Source organism: Ictalurus punctatus, chromosome 9 (assembly GCF_001660625.3).
Source record: "Ictalurus punctatus breed USDA103 chromosome 9, Coco_2.0, whole genome shotgun sequence".
Lineage (NCBI taxonomy): Eukaryota > Metazoa > Chordata > Actinopteri > Siluriformes > Ictaluridae > Ictalurus > Ictalurus punctatus.
The window spans coordinates 14,415,944-14,437,168 of record NC_030424.2 but is presented as its reverse complement, the minus strand read 5'-3'; the positions used below and the strand labels follow the sequence as shown (position 1 = coordinate 14,437,168).

Genomic DNA, 21,225 nt, shown 5'->3' with positions numbered 1-21,225 from the left:
AATTATGCTGATGTGGAGATGGATTTAAGTATCAGATGTGAATGACTATTTTTGATGCGACTTGAACCATAATGTTGCCTATAACATGATGCCAGCTGATGTCGGCGCCATTGAATGAAATCGTATCTATGATTGCCTTCTGCATGCTCCACTCTGCAGGATCAATAGCTCCATTAAGGACACTGTCATGCAATGAAAGGTTGGCGTCTGCTAGAATAACCATGCCTGCCTCAATTACTCCTTCAACCTTTGATTACTAACTTCAGCTTGCCTTTTTTTTTCCTTTTTTTTTTTTTTTTTTTTTTTTTTTTTTATAAACGCTCCTCTTTCATGTACTGTGGAATTCTGGTCCTTGGTAATTTGCTGGCGTTGCTACGATTGCGTCTCCAGTGATAACTTTAAACGCGCGTGTCTCGTCTCAGCCCTCAGCCTGCTCCCCCGCCTCTCAAACCCTTCACAAAACCAAATTAAGTTGCATTAGAGGGCCGTGATGCGATTTGAAAAGCAGAGCAATCAAACAGCTCGGCTCGGCAATTAAGAGCATTTCGTCTATTCATCCCTTCATCCTTCCGTCCATCCATCCACTCCTCCACCCAATGTCGCACCCACAGCTGCAGGCTCAGTGTGTGAGGGGGCCACTGCTGACTGAGTCTTTTATGCAGGCTAAACACCATACACGATGCACTTACTGCAGATGGACAACAAATGTGACTTTCTAACTCAAGCTGCTCGACACAGGGGAAGAGAAAAGCAAGAGGGCGGGGGTGTTTTTTTTCCCCCAGGGGCATGTTTTTCAAAGCTTGTCATCTGGAATGAATCTGTTAGTTATAGTCCTAACAGGTAAAAAAAAAAAAAAATGGGTGGGGGGGCCTTGCTGTAGGTTGTGACTTGATTCACAGACAAGTTGTTTCTATGTTTTCATGCTGTAATAATAGCATGCATACAATTGTTGACAAGTTAAGCACTTGTAAGAAAACTTTAATGGCCTCTAGGTATTTACAGACATGGTAATTATGGTAATAGCATCGCTTCCTGGAATGCTAAATTTGCCTCAGTCTGTTTGAGATGTTTGCTCACTCTTGTTTTTGTGTATGTGTGAATGTGTGCTGCCTGGTGCAGGGATACTCCTTCATAGCTCCCTCTATCCTGTTCAAGAGGAATGTGGTGATGGATGACCCAGTTCAGCTGTGCGGTGAAGTGGAGAGGCCTGTACCTGCTGCAGTTGCACGCAGTGCCATGATGAAGGTAACAGAGCACCGGCCCTTTTTACTGGTGTCGTATTAGGGCCTATGAAATATTAAGAGTTTGGAAATATCATGTGCTATGTGTGAATAGTGTGGATACTATATTTTGTGCTGTGAATCATTCAGGACTCCCCTTTCTACGCAAACTATGAGATGGACCTGAAGGAGACAGCACTTGGGGAGGGAAGCTTCTCTATCTGCAGGCAGTGCACACACAAGAAGAGTGGGCAGAAATACGCAGTAAAGATTGTCAGTAAAAGGTATTTACGTTCAGCGCTTATAATTGTAGCAGTGTAGTACTGGACTACCGTACAGGGTTTCGCGGAGTTTTTTGTGATTGATGTCGCTGCAGCTTTTTTCCAAATTTGCGATGCAATTTTGAATCGTCTTTCGCAGTGACATTTGTCGGTAAATGAAATCGTTTGGCCGTACTCACGTTCGACGTACGTGAATCGCTGAACGCGTGTTGTGATGATGTCACATGGCACGTCTCAACCCAAATCTGTGGAAAATCTGCAGTAATTTAGAAAAATTGCGAAATCCTCAGAATATTGCAGAGTATGCTTGATTTTGTCTTCATTTCTGTGATCGCAAAATCCTGGAGGGACTGGTAATATATCATAAAATCTAGTGGAAAGCCTTCCCGGAAGAGTGGAGGTTTTATTATAACAGCAAAGGGGAGACTACATTCTGACGGGATGTTCAAAAAACACAAACATTTGGTCACGTACAGTAGTACGTGCGTGTGTGTGTGTGTGTGTATATACATGTATATATATATATGTTTGTTAAGTAAGGAATAAATCACGACAGTGTACGCTGTTAGAGGAACAACGTCATGTTCAACGACAGTGGTGATGTGATACCCAACCCCAAACGTACCACCTCAATTATTAGAGCATTAAGATTTTTATTCATCTTTTACCGCAGATATTTTGCCAAGGATGAAAAATGTATAAATAATAAATAAAAATGACATGTGGTTACTTAATGTTGTGGAAAATCCCCAGAACTAGTTTGTTCCTGCATCACTTACATTACAGCAGCTACAAATAGTTTCATTCTTTCTGTCATTTTAAGACAAAAAAGTAAAAAAAATAATAATAAATCGCCCACAGCTGGTCATGTTACTGAGAAACCAACAAGCACAAAGTCATCTGTCTATAGTAGCTGTTACTATAGAAATGATAGCACATTAGACCAAGCTGTGCTGTGCTTTGCCTTGCAGCTGGCACTATTGTCAGAGCCGCGCTGTTCGAGAAAATTCAAGGACACCTTCTGACCAATCAGAGTTGATATTTCAACAATACTGTGATTTAAGTCGGTGTAATCCATGTCTCATGAATTATTTCACATCACAGATCTTGACTTTGCATAAGGAATTATTCTTAATTTATTGTGCTCCATTGGATGTTTATTATCACATGACATATATATTCTTCACGTATTCCATGAAAGTGTCATGATATATCCCATTTCTAACAGTACCACAGGATTCAATTCTGGTTGTAGCATTCTTGGGAATGTGAATACAAGGCTAGATTTATGTACTGCGTGCATTTTTGAAAGTCTTGAGTTTAAATGCAGTAATAAAACGAGCATTTACGGTCTAAACAAACTTGTATGTATTCCCTCTTTGTGAAGAATGGAGGCACAGACGCAGAAAGAGATAGCTGCTCTCAAGCTATGTGAGGGACACCCCAACATAGTCAAGCTTCATGAGATTTACCATGATCAGGTAGGCCACTGCATGTGTGTGTGTGTGTGTGTGTGTGTGTTTTAGGGCTGCAACAACTAATCAATAAAATAATCAAAAATAATCGATAATTAAAATAATTAACAAGGAATTTCATTATGGATTAGTTGGGTCTGTGACGTCACTGTGGATAACTCCTGTCAGCGATGTCACTTCAGAATGGTGAAAAACACATTTCTATGAATAAAACACATCCGAGAAACAGTGGAGGTCACAGAGTGAGCTGCTGCGTGAAAAGTGCACGATCCAGGTCGTCCAAAACATGAGAATGTTTTATATTAAGCTCTTCAAACAAACTCGTAAGTGTATTAACATGGCTTGTTGTGTCGGATACTGAGACACATGCGTGTGCTGTTTAATGTGTTCCAGACATGTTTTCTTCAGCACAGAAATGACATTTTTACCTTTATATCCTTATCTGTAAATGTTAGAAATTCACGCCAGTATTTCCATTTTACTTAAAGACTCGTCCTGACAGCGAGCGAGTCTCCGTTAAACTTCACTGAGTGAGCGGGAATCTACACGTCAATCAAACAGCACGCAATAGAAAGGAAGCGCAATAACTGACTATTCGTTTTGATCAAATATGTTGTTTGATGCTATATGTAGCGATATTTAGAAAGAAAAGTAGTTGTGTTTGTGAGAGCAGTAACTGTAATGAGGTTAGAACATGTAATTGTATATAAATGTAAGAAGTGTCATATATTTACAGAATAAAGTAATGTTACTGTGTTCAGATGAGTGAATGTGTGTGTTACTGCAGAACATTCAACCTCTTATCAGTTAACACATAGTTTGTGCTTTAGTTCTTTTTTAGCATTTTTAATATAGTGATTTAACTTCTGCTTTAAAGCTTGTGGGCAATCAGTTGTTGTTTTTTGTTTCCCAAATATAATATTAATATTTTTAAATATCCTTTGCACAATGTATAGCATTGCCCATATAGATACATTTAATACCTTTTTCATAGCCTTCAATTTGCACAATGTTTGAAGGACAACATGGGCAGAATGTGAAAATGTGTTTTTTATTACAGAAAATAAAAATTGGCCTTTTAATCCAACTAATCGATTAATCGAAAAAATAATCGACAGATTAATTGATTATCAAAATAATTGTTAGTTGCAGCCCTAGTGTGTGTGTGTGTGTGTGTGTGTGTGTGTGTGTGTGTGTGTGTGTGTTTTTCGTGCAAGGGATATAAAGAAACAGAGAGGCTGAAGGGCTGTGGACTTGCTCTAGGCATGCTACCACTTTATTCAGTCAGGGGAAGTGGAGCACAGCAAATGTATTTGAATGCCCATTGCCCTACATTCAATGCAAATCCTCCTATCTATGTTAGTTTCTCATTTCTATTTCTCTTATCCTCTCTTTAAATAATACTTATGCATTTTCTATGCTATGCTTTGTGCTAGCTCGGAGTAGGGATGAAGAGTATTAAGTATACCCTTTTCAATAGCATATTTTATTGTTATTATGTGCGTATTATATTATTATTTTCTATAAAAAAATTTTTTAAAATCCAAGTGCTTCTGCTGTATACTTCCTCTGATCTATAATAACCTGTTCATATATATTTGTGTATGCCTCTTATTCCTATCATGGTATGCAATGTGGTTCTCGAGATGAAAAACAAAACATGGTGCTGATCTACCCGGCCTTTGTTGCTTTTTTGCCTGGGCTAAAGAATATTTGCCTGCTGCTTTTCATCTGTTCTCACACACACACACACACACTCATGTCTGTATGCAGCTGCATACGTATCTGGTTCTAGAGCTGCTGCGTGGTGGAGAGCTCCTGGAGCGGATCCGGAGGAAGCAGCACTTCAGTGAGACAGAGGCAAGCCGCATCATGCGGAGGCTGGTGTCCGCTGTGAGCCACATGCACGATGTAGGTGTGGTGCATCGGGACCTTAAACCAGAGGTACAGCTGACCTTTTACTGCTACGCCACTTAACACTCAGCTCCACCATTTGCCCTGGCATGTCTTTTGGGATTGAGAGAACGTGTTTGACAACTCCCCACATAATGCTGACTGCTTTAGATGAACTGCGCATAGATCTCTTGGTATTAGACTCTTTATGAGTCTTTATTACGCTTTTGTGGGAATGCTGAAAAAAGGGTGTGTATCAAAAGGGTGAGGTATACAAAGCAGAATCATACTGAACCATACTGAACATCTAAACAGAGCACATCACTCTCCAATCTATACACTGTGTAGTTAGATTGATTTACATTAAACACCATAGGCCAGTTTCCAATGTTCAAATAAACTGTCTGTTTAGACAAAACTCTACTTTATGGGTACTGTTAATGATAGTAGTATTGGATTTTAATCTCTCTGATTTCTTCTCAGAACCTGCTCTTCACTGATGAAAGTGAGAGTTCAGAAATAAAAGTAATCGACTTTGGCTTTGCTCGGCTCAAGCCTCCTGACAACCAGCTTCTGAAGACACCCTGCTTCACCCTACAGTACGCCGCCCCTGAGATCCTCAAATACGGCGGTTATGATGAGTCTTGTGACCTCTGGAGTCTGGGGGTCATACTGGTAAGAGCATGCCATTGGGTTTGCAATCGAAACAGCAATGCATATGTTATTTGTTCCCAAAAGGAACTTGGTTAAAAAAATGGAAAAACTTAAAAATGTAAACTTCTAATAGGATTTAATTTACTTATTGTTTTGTTTGTTTAATTTCAATAGATCGGTTTAATGTTAATCTTGTTGAAATGATAGCCTTTTTTTGCTTTTTTTATATTAACACACAAATGCACAAATGCTTATAATGCTTGCTGAAAAACCTCCAGACACTGCCATTCAGACCAAAGCCTAAAGATGAACTTATATGGGCATTATACCATGGTCTGTCTGAATACTCGATTCTGATTGATTGGAAGGTGTGCGTTCATATCGTTAAACACACAGGTAGTTCCAGTAAGTGTAATCACCGTTCTAAATTAATGCACTGCCTATAAACAATTGTAGCTGTGGTAACATATAGTTACATTTGCATATAGTAGCTTCATAATTAGTAGAGACGTGGCACAGACGCAGGTAATTCACACATGCACAATCTCTCTCTCTCTCTCTCTCTCTCTCTCTCTCTCTCTCTCTCTCTCTCTCTCTCTTTGCACTGCAAACATTAATGACAGCTTTGACTTGTTAATGCTGGCCAGTGACCATATGTAAGGGATAATCGACAGCCAGGTGTGCATTACACGATGCACTTACTTTAATGCTCTCCACTTCACATCGGGTGGTTATTTGTCACCACGTCGTGCATTAAAATTGTGTAATGCACACCTAGCCATGGATTATCCCTTGCTTATCTGAGGAACAACACGACCCTGCTGGTATACAAAAATAATGCACGCCCATCCCCACCAAAGTAGTTGGAGCTGGAGTGTGTTATTCTGCTTATACCACAGCCATTTGCCAATGATTACAATGTTTAATTTATTAATGAATGACAAGTCTGCATTATAACGCTTTATAGCTAGATTAACTGTTGTGGAATATTCGAGAGACACGTTAGTTCCTGTTCTCACCTACGTTACATCTACAGTATAAACAGCCATTCTCTTACCAAGCTCTCTCATACTGGATCTTGGTAAATGGTAAATGGCGCACTTATATAGCGCTTTTATCCAAAGCGCTTTACACTGTGTCTCATTCACCCATTCACACACACTCACACACACACCAGTGGCAGCAGAGCTGCCATGCAAGGCGCTAACTTGCCATCGGGAGCAACTTGGGGTTCAGTGTCTTGCCCAAGGACACTTCGGTATGTGGAGTCACGTGGGCTGGGAATCAAACCACCAACCCTACGATTAGTGGACAACCCGCACTACCACAAGAGCCACAGCCACCCCGATCTTAATATGTAAGGGATAATCGACAGCTAGGTGTGCATTACACGATGCACTTACTTTAATGCTCTCCACTTCACATCGGGATCTTAAAACTATCTCTCTCTCTCTTTCTCTCTCTCTCTCTCTCTCTCTCTCTCTCTCTCTTTCACACACACACACACACACACAGCCGTATCTCCCTGAAGTTCTTGCCTGGTTTGAATGTAACAGTGAATGTAAGCAGTATTGAGACTGCCCAGCACCTGGATGGGAGACCTCCTGGGGAAAACTAAGGTTGCTGTTGGAAGTGATATTAGTGAGGCCAGCAAGGGGCTGCTCACCCTGTGGTCTCTGTAGGGCCTAATGCCCCAGTATAGTGATGGGGACACTATAGTGTAAAAACAGCACAGTCTTTCGGATGAGACATTAAACCAAGGTCCTGACTCTCTGTGATCATTAAAAATCCCAGGAGGCGTATCGTAAAAAGAGTAGGGGGTATAACCCTGGTGTCCTGGCGAAATTCCTCCATTGGCCCTTCTCTATCATGGGCCCCTAATAATCCCCATCCCTGAATTGGCTACATCACTCTCTCCTCTCCACTCCACTAATAGCTGGTGTGTGGTGGGCGTTCTGCTGCACTACGACTGTCGTTGCATTATCCAGGTGGATGCTACACACTAGTGGTGATTGAGAAGATCCCCCCCCCCCATACTATGAGTGTCTAGAGTGTCTAGAAAAGTGCTATATAAATATAACTCTAACTAACTAACTAACTAATTATTGTTCATTACAGCCAGCCACTACCTGTGCTGTTATACAAAAATAATGCACTCAGATTCAATGAGCATTCAACCACGCTGTTGTATAAAAGCATATAAAACACACTTGATGAGAATGATAATTATAATCATTATTGGCATTTAAAACACATTAAGGTCACATTAAGGTCAAGTTAAGGTCAGAATGTTACAACTATTTAGCCAGCTGCTAGAATGAATACATACAGCTGACTTTACAGCGCGTTATCTAAATCATTAGAAAATATAGCAAGGAGTATTATACAGTGAAATCTTTATGAGCAGGACGGAATTCCATGTTCCACGTAGAGCAGGGGTTCTCAAAACCTTTGAAAACATGGACCAATTTTACCATAAAAAAATATCCCCACTAATTTATGTTATGAAATATTTAAATATCAGGCTCATTATTCAAGTGTGTGCAGTAATAATCTGGATATTTATCCAGAGCCATAGAGCTTTCCATTCCTGAAAGTTCCAGTGACTGGACACCAGGGTGTCATTATTTATGGGCCTTTGTGTTTTTCAGTTATTAAGATTAAACCTATTTCATTCAAGTGACTAGTCAAACCGGCCAATAACTAGAAGAATGCAGTGTATGTATATATATATATATATATATATATATATATAGTAATGGTGTGATTTCTACATCTGTGAATAAATGTTTAAAAAATCACAGATCCCTTGGTTATGCTTCACAGACATAACTTTGAGAACCACTGAGGTAGAGCATCACTGTTTCTCAGTTCTTTGCGTGAAAAAGATGTTTGTCTGAATAGGAAGTCTCGGTTTGCCAGTGTTTCCTTCTTTCATCACACTACTGAGTAAATCTGTAGAAAAAAATGGTACTTTGTCTTACTTTGCGGATTGGTTTTTATTTACCTTGTTCGTTTGTGTTGTTTACACAGTTTACACATACTTTTGTATGTGTATTGGAGGGCATATTACACTAACCCTAGGTTGTGTTGGAATACGGGTATTAGCTACTGTATATGTAAAATACTTCATGTTACTGTCAGAAAAGCAGAATACAAAGGAATGAAAAAGCAGAAGAACCAAGGAGAAAACAGCTACTGAAAAAAAAGAGAGCTCACCCTCTCTCTCTCCCTGTCTCTCGCTCTTTCTCTCTCTCTCACCTTCTCTCTCACTCTCACCCTCTCGCTCTCACCCTCTCTCTCTCCCTCTCTCTCTCTCTCTCTCACACCTCCTCTCTCACTCTCACCCTCTCTTTCTCTCTCACCCTCTCTCTCACCATCTCTTTCTCTATAACCCTCTCTCTCTCACCCTCGCTCTCTCTCTAACCCCCTCGCTCCCTCTCTGTCCCTCTCTCTCTCTCTCTCTCTCCCCCTCTCACTCCCTCTCTCTCTCTCTAACCCTCTCTCTCTAACCCTCTCTCTCTCTCTTTAACCCTTTCTCTCTCTCCCCCCTCTCTCTCACCCTCTCCCTGTCTCTAACCCTCTCTCTCTCACCTTCTCTCTCGCTCTCTCTTTCTCTTTCACCCCCCTCTCTCTCTCCCTCTCTCTCCCCCCTCTTGCTCTCTCCCCCCTCTCTCTCTCTCTCACCTTCTCTCTCTCTTCTTTTGTTTGTCTATGTGTGCATGTTTGTGTGAGAGTTAGCCCTCTACTCTAGCCACCTGAGGGGGGTGAGCAGGGTAGTGCAGTGGGTAGCACTTGATGACATGCTCTCAGACAGGCTGTAAGAGGCCCTGCAGCGCTGAGTGTTAGAGTGAGAGATAAAGTGCACACACAGTTGTGTATCTGAGTCTTTTTCTCTTTGAGCAGGAGCATGACAGAAGGAGGCCAAATAAAGAGGAAGTGAAACCTTTTTTTTAAGCTGCTGTATGTAAGATCTTGAAATTTTGCTCTCTCTGGTAGAAAACTATTGCATCATGTGGATTAATCACATGGCTGCAAGTGCCAAGTAATACATGTTCAATGAGAATTAGGGCTGCACAATAGACCGCAACTATCGATATCGCAAAAGTGCCTATCGCAAGGGCTTGCGATAACTGAACGGTAATAAGATGCTCAATAAAACTTAGCAGGTAATTGTTCCGGAGACTACTGTTTTTGTTGTTATTTTTATTTTTTTTGTCACACCAAATATTCTGACCTGACACCACTGACTGCTTTCCTCTGCACTTGTAGGTTTAATAACGTTGGCTTGTAAAAAGTAACTGCAGCCTTTGATCTGAATCATACTCTTTTTTTTCTTTCTTGGAACTCTGTATCTGATCATTTTCATCTGATATAATAGCATCTAAACAGTTACACTTTTCATCTAGATCCGATTCTAGATCTGTAAGTGTTGGAACAGTGGACTTGAAAAATGTACAATATGTCTAAATCCCTTGCTCCATGCTGTGTTGTGTTGCAGTACACCATGCTATCTGGCCAGGTGCCATTTCAGTGTCAGGAGAAGGGCCTAACACACACGAGTGCAGAGGAGATCATGAAGAAGATCAAACAAGGAGACTTCTCTTTCCAGGGCGAAGCTTGGAGGAATGTGTCACAGCAGGCCAAGGAGCTCATTCAAGGTGAGACTGATGTGCTGCTGAAGAGCAGACTGTATCAGTAATGAATTAAGGTGGTGTATGTTTTTAATACTGTGAGTAAATGGTATGTGCATGTGTATTTGTGTGTGTGTGTATGTGTGTGTGTGTGTGTATGTGTCTGTTGGATCTGAACAGAGCTCCTGACAGTAGACCCTAACAAGAGGATAAAGATGTGTGAGCTGCGCTATAACATGTGGCTGCAGGACGACAGCCAGCTCTCGTCCAACCCCCTCATGACGCCTGACATTCTGGGCCTGTCTACCGCCTCTGTAAACACCTGTGTAAAAGCCACCTTCAATGTGAGTGAAACAGATTGAGAGAGAGAGGGTAATGATTAGGGAAAACAATATATCATTAGAGTCAGGCTGTTGTAGTGAAGACCGTTTCAAGTAATTCTGTAATTTCTGCTTAGTAGCAACAATTTAATGACAAATAAAACCGTTTAATTTGTGACAAAAACTAGGCAGCAAATTGAATGAAGTTTTATTTAATATTCAAAGATAGAAAATTTCTTTTCTGTTTACTCACAGTTTTAATTGTCATGCAGGATATTGTGTAGGATTAATCACCAATGACTTCCTTTTCACTGTATGCTCATTAAATACAGTATAGTATGGCCTTGTAGAATCTACTTAGTGCACCATAAGCCCAGTTAAACTGTTGTAAATGTAGCTGTGGATACAGGTTATTTTTGCTGCATTATAGTCTCATCTGACTTTCTTTGTACTAAAATTGAAGTATTACAGCACAAGCTTTGGTGGATGCACTCAACACCATTCCTGCAGACTAACAAACTAAACTCTGTTGTGCTCAATAGCACAACATGAACTACAGTTCCCTCTGAAACTATTGGAACGGCAAGGCCGATTCATTTGTTTGTGCTATACACCAAAGACATTTGGGTTTGAGTTAAAACGATGGTTATGTGACTAGAGTTTAGGATTTCAGCTTTTATTTCCTGGTATTTACATCTAGATGTGTTAAACAACATAAAACATAGAATCTTTTTCTATCCCAATTTTAGGTTAGCAAAAGTAAATTAAAGTAAATAACACTTAATACTTGGTTGCATGTCCCTTGCTTGCAATAACTGCATCAAGCCTGCGACTCTCTGACATCACCAAATTGTTGGTTTCTTCGTTTGTGTTGCTTTCCAGACTTTTACTACAGCCTCTTTCAGGTGTTGTTTGGTTTCGGGGGGTTTCTCCCTTCAGTCTCCTCTTCAAGAGGTGAAATGCATGATCAATTGGGTTACGATCTGGTGCTTGACTTGGCCAGTCTAAAACCATTGCCACATGATGAAGTTCTTCTCAATTAGATTGGATGAATTAGTTAGTAAATTGGCAGACAAAATGTTCCTGTAAACTTCTGAAGTCATTCTGCTGCTAACATCATGAGTTCCATCATCAGTAAGGATCAGTGAGCCTGTACCAGAAGCAGGCATGCAAGCCCAAGCAAAGACACTACCTCCACCTCTTGTAGGTTTTAGATCATGAGCAGATCCATCCTTTCTCCACACTTTGGCCTCCCTTCACTTTGGTAGAGGCTTATCCTTTTTAACAACAAATGCAGTCTTCACAGGTGAAACTGAATGTAAAACCAAGAGTAGATGTTCAGAGCAATTTATTGTTTAAACAATCAGTCTAACAGGACACACTTGAGTAGCGAGAAACACCTGCCAGTCACGTGTTCCAATATTTGCTCGCCTACAATGGTTGGGTGGTCTAATAGAAAACGTGCTATGTTCTATGTCTTTCATCACATCTGAATATAAATACCAGAGAATAAAAGCTGAAATTCTAAACTCTTGTTTCATATTCATCTTTTGATCTCAAACCCAAATGTCTTCAGTCTAGAGCAAAAACAAACGAATTGGCCTTGCTGTTCCAGTCGTTTCGGAGGGGACTGTATGAAATCCATACATTGTTTTCCGATTGTAATAGAAAATCAGCAATGATTCTTGTTTCTGCATCAGCCCAAAAAATCAGTTAGGGGGTTATATATTGTCAGCGACTTTTCCCCATCACTAATGTGAAGTAGTACTATGTTTTCTCCTAGGCCTTCAACAAGTGTAAGCGGGAGGGTTTCCGACTGCAGACGGTGGATAAGGCTCCTCTAGCCAAGCGCAGGAAGATGAAAAAGACCAGCACAAGCACAGAGACACGCAGCAGCTCCAGTGAGAGCACCCACTCATCCTCGTCTTCCTCCCAGTCTCAGGAGAAGACTCCTCTTCAGCTGTCTGTCAGCACGCCCCTCACACAGGGCCCTGATGACGATGAGCCCTCTCAGAGCGAACCACAGTCTGCTTTCAGCTTCTCAGAGTGAGCTGTCTCGTCCTCTCTGTGCGTGTTCCTCTATATTAGCTGGGTCTCCCTTTATCACAAATGCAGAGCATGCAAGCAGGAGCGCCAGAGCTGAAATCACCCAAGCCCTTCACTAGCAATAGATGTGTGGTGCAGGGTAGTACTGTGTGGGGGGGTGTTTGAGAAAAAAGGCCTGATCCCTTTATGATCCACTGATTTCTGGACTGGTCCAGACTTAATTCCGCACTCCTGATCCAAGTGGCCATGGATCCGCATCTGCTGTATGTCACGTACACACATAAGCTGAGTGTCACTCAGAGAAGCATGACATCATGCTCTAACCGGAACGAATGCTCCAGTAACTGCGCTGTCTCACCCCTTTAGGCTAAAAAAAAATGGAAGAAAGGGATATTTTCTTTATTCAAAAAAAAAGATAAGATTTATTATTTATGTGTTAAATTATTCTCATGGCCCTATGGTCAAGTCTGTTATCTTTGGTGAATGTCTTTGTAAATTGAGTTGTTAAGCGTGTTGTCTCTGTCTAGATTGGGTCAGAAGTATGTGATCCAGGACTTGTTTGATTTTGTGCAGGCTTCTTCCGATCTGAGTTTCATGATGAAGTAGCAGAGATTTGTTTGCTTGTATTCAGACAAATCTTTTTTCTTTCTTCTTTAAAAAAAAAAAGTTGTCAAGGAAGAACATCTAACACAGTGTTCCAAATTTCTTATTTTATGCAAGTAAATGGGTTATTTTGGGAGTAAAAAGGATTATTTTACTGTATATGTGAACGTATATGTTAAAAATCTAACAAAGATCCTAACACATAGTGCTAAGAAACTGCAATCAAACAAATTACAGTAGTGATGGATTTATTCTGAGAGAGTTTTTATCTGATAGCCAGGTTAAAGCAGATGTTTATATAAAATGTTTTATGCTCCACATATTTAACTAAAGAACAGAATGATGCTTCTGCATCCCTATAAATATATTGTTTATGTCCTAATTTGTACGTAATGACAAATTAGTAAAGTAGATCCCTAAGTAGTAAGCAGAACAAATGGTAGCAGCAGGGAGTGTATGCGTCAAGGTATATAGGCCCGGTTGCCTCATAATATTATGTCTTTGTACAGAAGGCCGAACATTTCTCTGTACTTTCTGTGCTCGATGTGGTGAATTAGCCAAGTTTGGCATTTCCGGTTATAATAGATTTCATTGTTGAAGGCACATGAGCATATCATGAGGTTAAAGGACCGTCCTTATAAAAATGCTCGATGTAATAGCATTCTCTGTTGTACTATTGGAAGACTTTCTACTGATAAGACTCAACGTTGCAGTTGACCTGCTATGCAAAAATAGCTGCATTTCATTCTTTAGCATGACTTTTGTGTATAGGACCATTATGCATTATAAACAAGTGAGCAAAAAAAAAAAAACACAACCAAAACATCATGCCTCTTTAAAGCCAACTAGCCTGTGTATTAAACAGTCTCCTTCAGTAGGAGATCACATATCCTTTACCTCTTTACCTTTACATTGAAACAAGTGGTAACATCCACAAACTGAATCACTGAGGGCTTGTATAGAGTGTATAGAAGACACACAAACATGCATGCAGATACAATGGTGCTCCTGCTTCTGCCTACGTGACAGAGCAACAGATGAGCAATAAGAGCATCCTGAGCTCAGCTCACTTTCCAGTATCAAAGGCCTGCACGTGGCTTTTTTCCATCTCCACTTTGTGCCAAACCCCCGCAGCTCCCTCAAATCCTGCTCTGCTCTTTTTGTTTTGGTATAATAATAGAACAGGAAAGAGAATACGTGTATGTGTCCTATATTGAACTCCACTTGGGCGGGTGGAGGCCTTAGTAGTTGCTTTACTGTAGTGCTGTTTGTCCTCTGGGAGATTAAGCATGCCAGTTCAGAGTCCTAGTACAAGGGCAGTGAGACAGGTGCATGGGAACACACAGAGAGGAAAAAACAGGGTCAGCGCTTTACAGCATTAGGAAGAGGCTGAGAATTTGGCTTTGATGAATATGTGCCAGAGCTATTCAGACTCCGAGGCAAAAGACCTATGCTTCTGATACGGGCAGATAGGTCAGCACTCTCTTCTATCGTTTCATTGATCTCTAAAGCAGTTGTGTTTTGCGTCAGCCAATGCCAGCAGCAGATTTTCAGAGTTCTAAAGAGCTCTCTGGTCTGGCTGGCTGAATGAGGGTTTCATGTATATTCTAGAGAGTATCTTTTACCATTTTCTGAGGTAGAGAGAACACATATCGTAACAGCATGCTCTTGAAAAGAGCCCATTCCTTTGATCTGAGCACTCCTTCATCACAAGTTATTGTTGGCCTACTTTAATGCTCTCTGAAGCTGGTTAATTGTGTGGCCCTTTTTTCCTGGTATCGTAGCAGAGGGACCAGTGTGAGTACATATCTCTCTGTGCCGCCAGCGGTCAGACAGTTGGGATCACTCTTTCATCTGCTCACGGAGGTGGAGCAATTCTCCATGATGATTTGAGCTTCGACATGTCCCTTATGAATGCTGTCTCTTACGTCATAGGCTATGTAACCTGAGAGGAAGGTGGCTATAGATCACCTGTTTTGTGTTTCTAATGTTTAATAATTGGGGCTTGTTTTGTAATGTTGTGTTCAGTAGAAGAATGTTGTTGTTGTTTAAAAAAGAAGTCAGATTTTATGGTCGTTTTGTATGAATTGTCATTTTTAGAACTGGTTGGGGAGCAGGAACTTACCTCTCATAGTCCTAAACAGGACATTTAACTTTGACCTTTCAGCATCGTACAATTTTGTCCAATTGAGCAACATTTTTAAGCAAGAATCCTGACTGGTGAAAAATAAATGTGACAAAGAGGAGCTTTTAACATTAACATTACCAACACCAGCTCACTGTGTTGTGGCAGGCAGTCTCTGACACCTGAACTTTTGCATCTTGAAATAATCCTCAGTTTTCTCTAATATTGGAACATGCTGTTGCTCTAGATGTGCGAGTATCAGTCCTTAATATGAAAGTAAAAAATATTCATAGATTTTCATAGTATGTCTTTTATCCATTGATTTTTTTTTTTTGCCAAAGCTTTGATCTGTAGCAGTGAAGCTCAAAGCAAATCCTCAGCTTCAACAAAAGCTTTACATTTCTTTGTACCTTTCCAAACCATTGTTCACCATCAGTGAAGCTATATATATATATATATATATATATATATATATATATATATATATATATATATATATATATATATATATATGTGTGTGTGTGTGTGTGTGTGTGTGTGTGTGTGTACATATATATATATATATATATATATACACGCACACGCACACACACTACTGGTCAAAAGTTTAGAAACTCATTCTTTATTTTTATTTTTATTTTTCCACATTTTAGAATAATAATAAAGTCATCAAAACTCTGGAATAACACAGATGGAACTATTATGATAATAAATCAAAAATAATTTAATATTTTAGCATCTTCAGAGTAGACACCTTTTTTGCCTAGAATGTGTGTGTATAATATTCTGACTATATATATATATATATATATATATATATATATATATATATATATATATATATATATATATATATAAAAATAGATAGATAGATAGATAGATATATGAGAAATGTCCAGCACTCATGTAGGATAATGCTGTTGTTTTATATGGACTTATGTTACAGTTGCAATGATGCCCCAGCATATCCGTAATGAATAACCGGCATGAAACTTTCATATTTTTCAGATCACTGTGACCTCTGTTCAGGTTGAACACCAAAAGGGTTAGGTACTTCATATACCCTCACAGTCTACATTAACTACATATATATATGACTGTACGCACACATGCACACACACACACACACACACACACACACACACACACATATATATATATATATATATATATATATATATATATATATATATATATATATATATACACACACACACATACACACACATACTACATGCATTCTTGGCCAATTGCAAATAGCTTATCCAATTTGTTAAAGTGAATCCATTGACAGTTCTATAGCCATAAGACATTTTTTTGTACTTTATTTTTCAATGCTACCCCAGAAATAACATTAAATAAAGCATCAGTAGAGTGTTGGATGCAAAGAATCAATCAAAAATCATTCAAAGGTAACTGATGCTTTTAACATGCAGTTGTGCAATCAGAGGCTGCCACCGAGGGGCAGTATCTACATACATTTCAGTCTAAAGCACCCTTTGAGGGCCATTTCAACTAGATCTACTTGTCCTCTTTGTTTTGCCAGGGCTCACAGAGCAGCACCAGTGGTTTGATCGTTCAGCACAGAACAAAAAAAAAGCTCTTTACTTGAAAAATAAATTTGATAAATATGATATTAATGAAAAATTATTAATGAATTGTAGTTATCTAGCTGGGCTGGATATATAAATATTATTCTCTTAACTTATTAAAGTGGGTTATTGGATTGTTATATGACTGATTAAAAAAGACACACATAATGAGGTTATATTTATGGTCTTTATAGTGTATATATTTTGTAAAAGCCAAGCCATATTCCTTTAGGTGTCGTTTAGTTTCCTCTTTTTAAAAAAACAAAACAGGAAAAAACAATGTTTTCCCAATATGAGGTTATAAAATTAACTTTAAAAATTAAGAATCAGAGCAAAAATATTTTGTGTTTTAGGAAACTAGGGATATAAATGTGATTGTTTTGCATGACTGTTCAAGATTCTGAGTTGAATCAACTCCAGTTTTCCAAAGTGAGAATGCACTCTTTTCATTCTCTAGTCTTATTAATAGTTTTGTGGTTGAAGGTATATGTCTATGTATGAAAAAGAGTACTTAAGGGCTCTGGTTAAAGTTTAAAATGAATGTTACGATTATGGTACATTTGTTAAATGTAATAAAAATGTCTAAATTTACAAGGGTTTACTCTGCTTATTCCTTCATTCCGTATTCAGTTGGATGTCTGACTTTTAACAACCTTTTAACAACCTACATAATTTGTTTTTAATTCATCTTTGCATGTAACTAACAAACTATTTTGTGTTACTAAATATGGTAAATACAGGTTGTGGATATTGTATTTATTAAGAGAAACTCTCAAATCATGAGTTATCTGAATTAGATCAAATAATCTGAATTATATTTTTGCACAGTTTTTCTCTAGTTCTTAACCCTACCACCTCGATTGTGTGTAAAAATTAGTAACTGTGATTGTACCATCTTCATTCATGATGATGTCATTCCCCCTTTTTTAGATCAAATTTACTTGAAGATATTCAATAAAGCAAAATACTGGAATTTATAGTATTTGCCTTACCATCTCATAAGTAAATTAAAACATTTTTTTTTAAAAATCACAATCTATAGGACATAAATGATATAATTGCTTGGTTTTTAGAAGTAAATTATAGCGCATTTTTCAGAGGCTACAGAGTAAATGTGTTCAGAATTAGAGTCAGGGATAAGGCGGGAAACTGTGGAATTCTGCACTTGGCCACATTTCCTATTGTGCCCCAGATTTGACCGGCTGCCCCATCGTACGATGATGGGGCTTTTTCTATTCTTTTCTCTCTTAGTGCATGTTCCCAAAGCGCTCAGCATTCCAGCAGCCCACCATAGGAGCTGCTTTAGTGAGGGCTGCTGGCTCCTGGGTGGCCTCTTGTGCAGCGGCTGCAAAGGGGAGGAGACGATGTCTTATTAATTGACTGGGTGTCTTGGGCAAAGTGGAGGAATTTGGCTGAGAAGAGAGAGCAACACACAGAAACGGAGGACCAGACATTGTCTGTGCTGCCTCCAGCCCTACTGTATACCTCCTCATTTTCTCGACCTGCATCATCATAAATGCCAGAAAAAGAGATTTCCTGCTTGTAATTTGTGTCCAAGTGAGCCGGGCTGGATTCAACTCCAAATGCTATGGAAAACCACAAACACTCCTAAGAATGGATGCTCTCAAAGCTGTGAGGGTGACCCGGGTTGCAGTGGAGGGCATTTCTCTGGAGCGGGCTGTGGGAATGGCTGACATGGTCCTGGGAGCTGTGGAGCCACTGAATGGCTTGCTGTGGCTGAGTGTGTCAGGGGGATGTGATTGAGTGGGATGTTCTCAGGCTAGGGCAATAGCAGGGCAGACGAGGGAGGGGAGGGAGTGTGTAAGTTTTGAAGCTTCCCATGTGGTCCATACTGACACCCCACCCTCTTTTCCCTACCAAACCATAATCCTGTTACATGTGTCCCCATTAGCAGTAGTGGAGCAGCTTTTGTCTTGCATGGTGTCAGACAGAGTCAACACCAGAGTACCCCGACATGTTTGGACTCCTTCCCACACCCCATCTGTGCCTTGGCAAAAAACATACACCTACCACATCAGTATAAACCCTGGAAAGATCAGAAGTCAACAAGACTGATGGCAAATCATCACAGTCCTTTTGTCATTCGATTGTCTCATAAATTATATTACACACCAACATCACAAATCTCATGATTGAATGAAAAACATCATCGCCCATTAATCAGGTTCCGTGCACTCCAATCTGTAAATCAGTCCTGAAGCATATCACTGCATAGCTTAGCGCTTTTCCTGCTCTCCTCATCTCATTCACATCATCAATTAATTATCAACCCTTTCATGACTTGATTTGGACTGAAGTGCGTAAAGAAAGTCAATAAAGTCAATAAATAAACAACTTAATTGTTTAATTGTACAAACAAATTGAATTAAGCTGCATCCCCCTTACAGCATTTTTGAGCAATTCTTGTTATCATGTATTATAGCAGATAATAAATCATGATTCTGGAGCCTGTCTCTCTTCTTACTGATCCATCACGCAGCTGATGAAGAGCTGGACCGAAGGAACTGACCTCAAAATAGTCTCCTCCACCCACTTGTTTCCTGTTCTTTGTGGGACAGTACAAAGCCTGCTCCACCGCACACGCACACACACGCACACGCACACACACACACACACATGCACACGCACACAGTACTGAGGCAGTACTGGGAATACAGCGCTAAGCAATGAAAAACGACACAACAGTGCTCAAGATGCTGCAAACTTCCTCCATTTTTCGTCTCTCCACCCCATTTTCTAATATGACAATGAACCAAAGGTAAATTAAATAAATAAATAAATAAAAATTTAAAAAACAACCCACAATGGCATCATTTTCTAATGAAAGTTTTAAACCACTGGTTACTGCCTTGCTTGGGAAGTCCAAGACTCAGTGAGAATATGGGCTATGAGATGTTATAAACAACATATTCTTTTATGCATTTATAAAGAATCTCTTCAATATATTAAGGGCAATATTAAATGCTTTTCACTGCATGTCATCTCATAAGCCAACAGAGTTGAGTGGCTCTTTGATTAGAATATATTCTACATTCTACGATGTCAACAATTTCACTAATACATGTACTTTGCATGTAAGGGCATAGTGCTGCAATAAATCAGATGCCTTTGGTGTAGCTTTATTCTACGAAACTGTCGTATTGTACTTAACACTGACATGGACACAGTCGGTGGAGTGAAAAGAAAAAGTTAATTTTGAATCATATTTGAGAATCCTGTTTGAATCGTGTGTGAATCGTGTTTGTATATCTTGGTTGGCACAACAGGGATGTTAATATCTGACAGTTTTGACATTGTGGAAACAATGGACTGGTCCTCATGTGGAATTTATTGATTTTTTTTTCAAACAAAAACTGCAGTTTTCTTTTAAAAACCAAGAGAGCCTAAATATTTCCTTCTGCTTACTAAGGTTAAGATTAGGCTAAGGTTTAGGTGTAGGGATAGTATTGATCATCTGCATGAATAATTTTGCCAATGGAAGGTCCTCACAAAGATAGTAAGCCAAATGTGTGTGTGTGTGTGTGTGTGTGTGTGTGCGCGTGCGCGTGCGTGTGCGTGCATGCTTGCCCTCTGTCGATCTGAAGTACTGGTTACCATGACAATAGTGCTTAGAGAGGGTTTGGCGAACAATCACCTGTGGATCTCTTTGCCCTGGCTGCGGAGGTCTGTTCATTTCGCTTTGGGAGCAGATGGCCTTCCTGAAGAGTTGATAAGTATTGCAGCTGAGACATCTCATCCATGAGATACTACATCTAACAGTTCCATGCTGTAGAATTGCACACAAGGCATTACAAGTCCACAGACATACCCAACATAGAAGGCTTGTGCTTACATGGAGAACAACAAGAAGATTGGCAAGCATCCTGAACTGTGGTGTTCTATTAGGAAAGGGAAACCTATAAGTTGGACTATATATTAATAAATTACGCTGCTGAGGATACAACTATGCATTTCTATTCATTGCTTTGTGGTTCACTTGAATGAGTTGACCAGAGTCATCGTCAGAACAAGCTATAGCCCCTGATAGCTGTGGTTGAGGCTTACTGAGCTCATTTGAAATGCTAATGGCCAAGAGACAGCTGCTATCCCATGCTGAACACAGTGTCACCCAGCCTAGCAGTGAGAGTGAGAGAGCGAGTGAGAGAGAGAAAACCAAGATTGCCAATAATTAGGTTGGCTTATTATTCTTTGGGTCTCACACGCACTTGATCCTTGAGAAGAGTAATTTGTCTTACAATTTAGAGACAGGGAAAGAGGTAAAAGTACATCATGAAAAAAGGACACATAACAGCAACGAACATGTGACAAAGCCTGCACTCTGTTTATTAATGTTTATCTTCAAAAGCACAGCGAGGCCTGAA

General features: G+C 39.7%; 1 protein-coding gene across 2 annotated transcripts in view; it reads left to right on the top strand.

Moving 5' to 3' along the window:
* The window catches only part of rps6ka5 (ribosomal protein S6 kinase, polypeptide 5), a 28,290-nt gene extending 12,573 nt beyond the window's left edge, over positions 1–15,717 (top strand). For both annotated transcript variants that reach the window (XM_053682643.1, XM_017476987.3), the window contains 8 exons: positions 1,120–1,245; positions 1,371–1,504; positions 2,889–2,982; positions 4,750–4,920; positions 5,353–5,544; positions 10,025–10,184; positions 10,338–10,501; positions 12,261–15,717. In XM_053682643.1, coding sequence (XP_053538618.1) covers positions 1,120–1,245; positions 1,371–1,504; positions 2,889–2,982; positions 4,750–4,920; positions 5,353–5,544; positions 10,025–10,184; positions 10,338–10,501; positions 12,261–12,527 — 1,308 coding nt within the window. In that variant the 3' untranslated portion in view covers positions 12,528–15,717. The remainder of the gene's footprint in view (positions 1–1,119; positions 1,246–1,370; positions 1,505–2,888; positions 2,983–4,749; positions 4,921–5,352; positions 5,545–10,024; positions 10,185–10,337; positions 10,502–12,260) is intronic.
* The last annotated feature ends 5,508 nt before the right edge of the window (positions 15,718–21,225 follow it).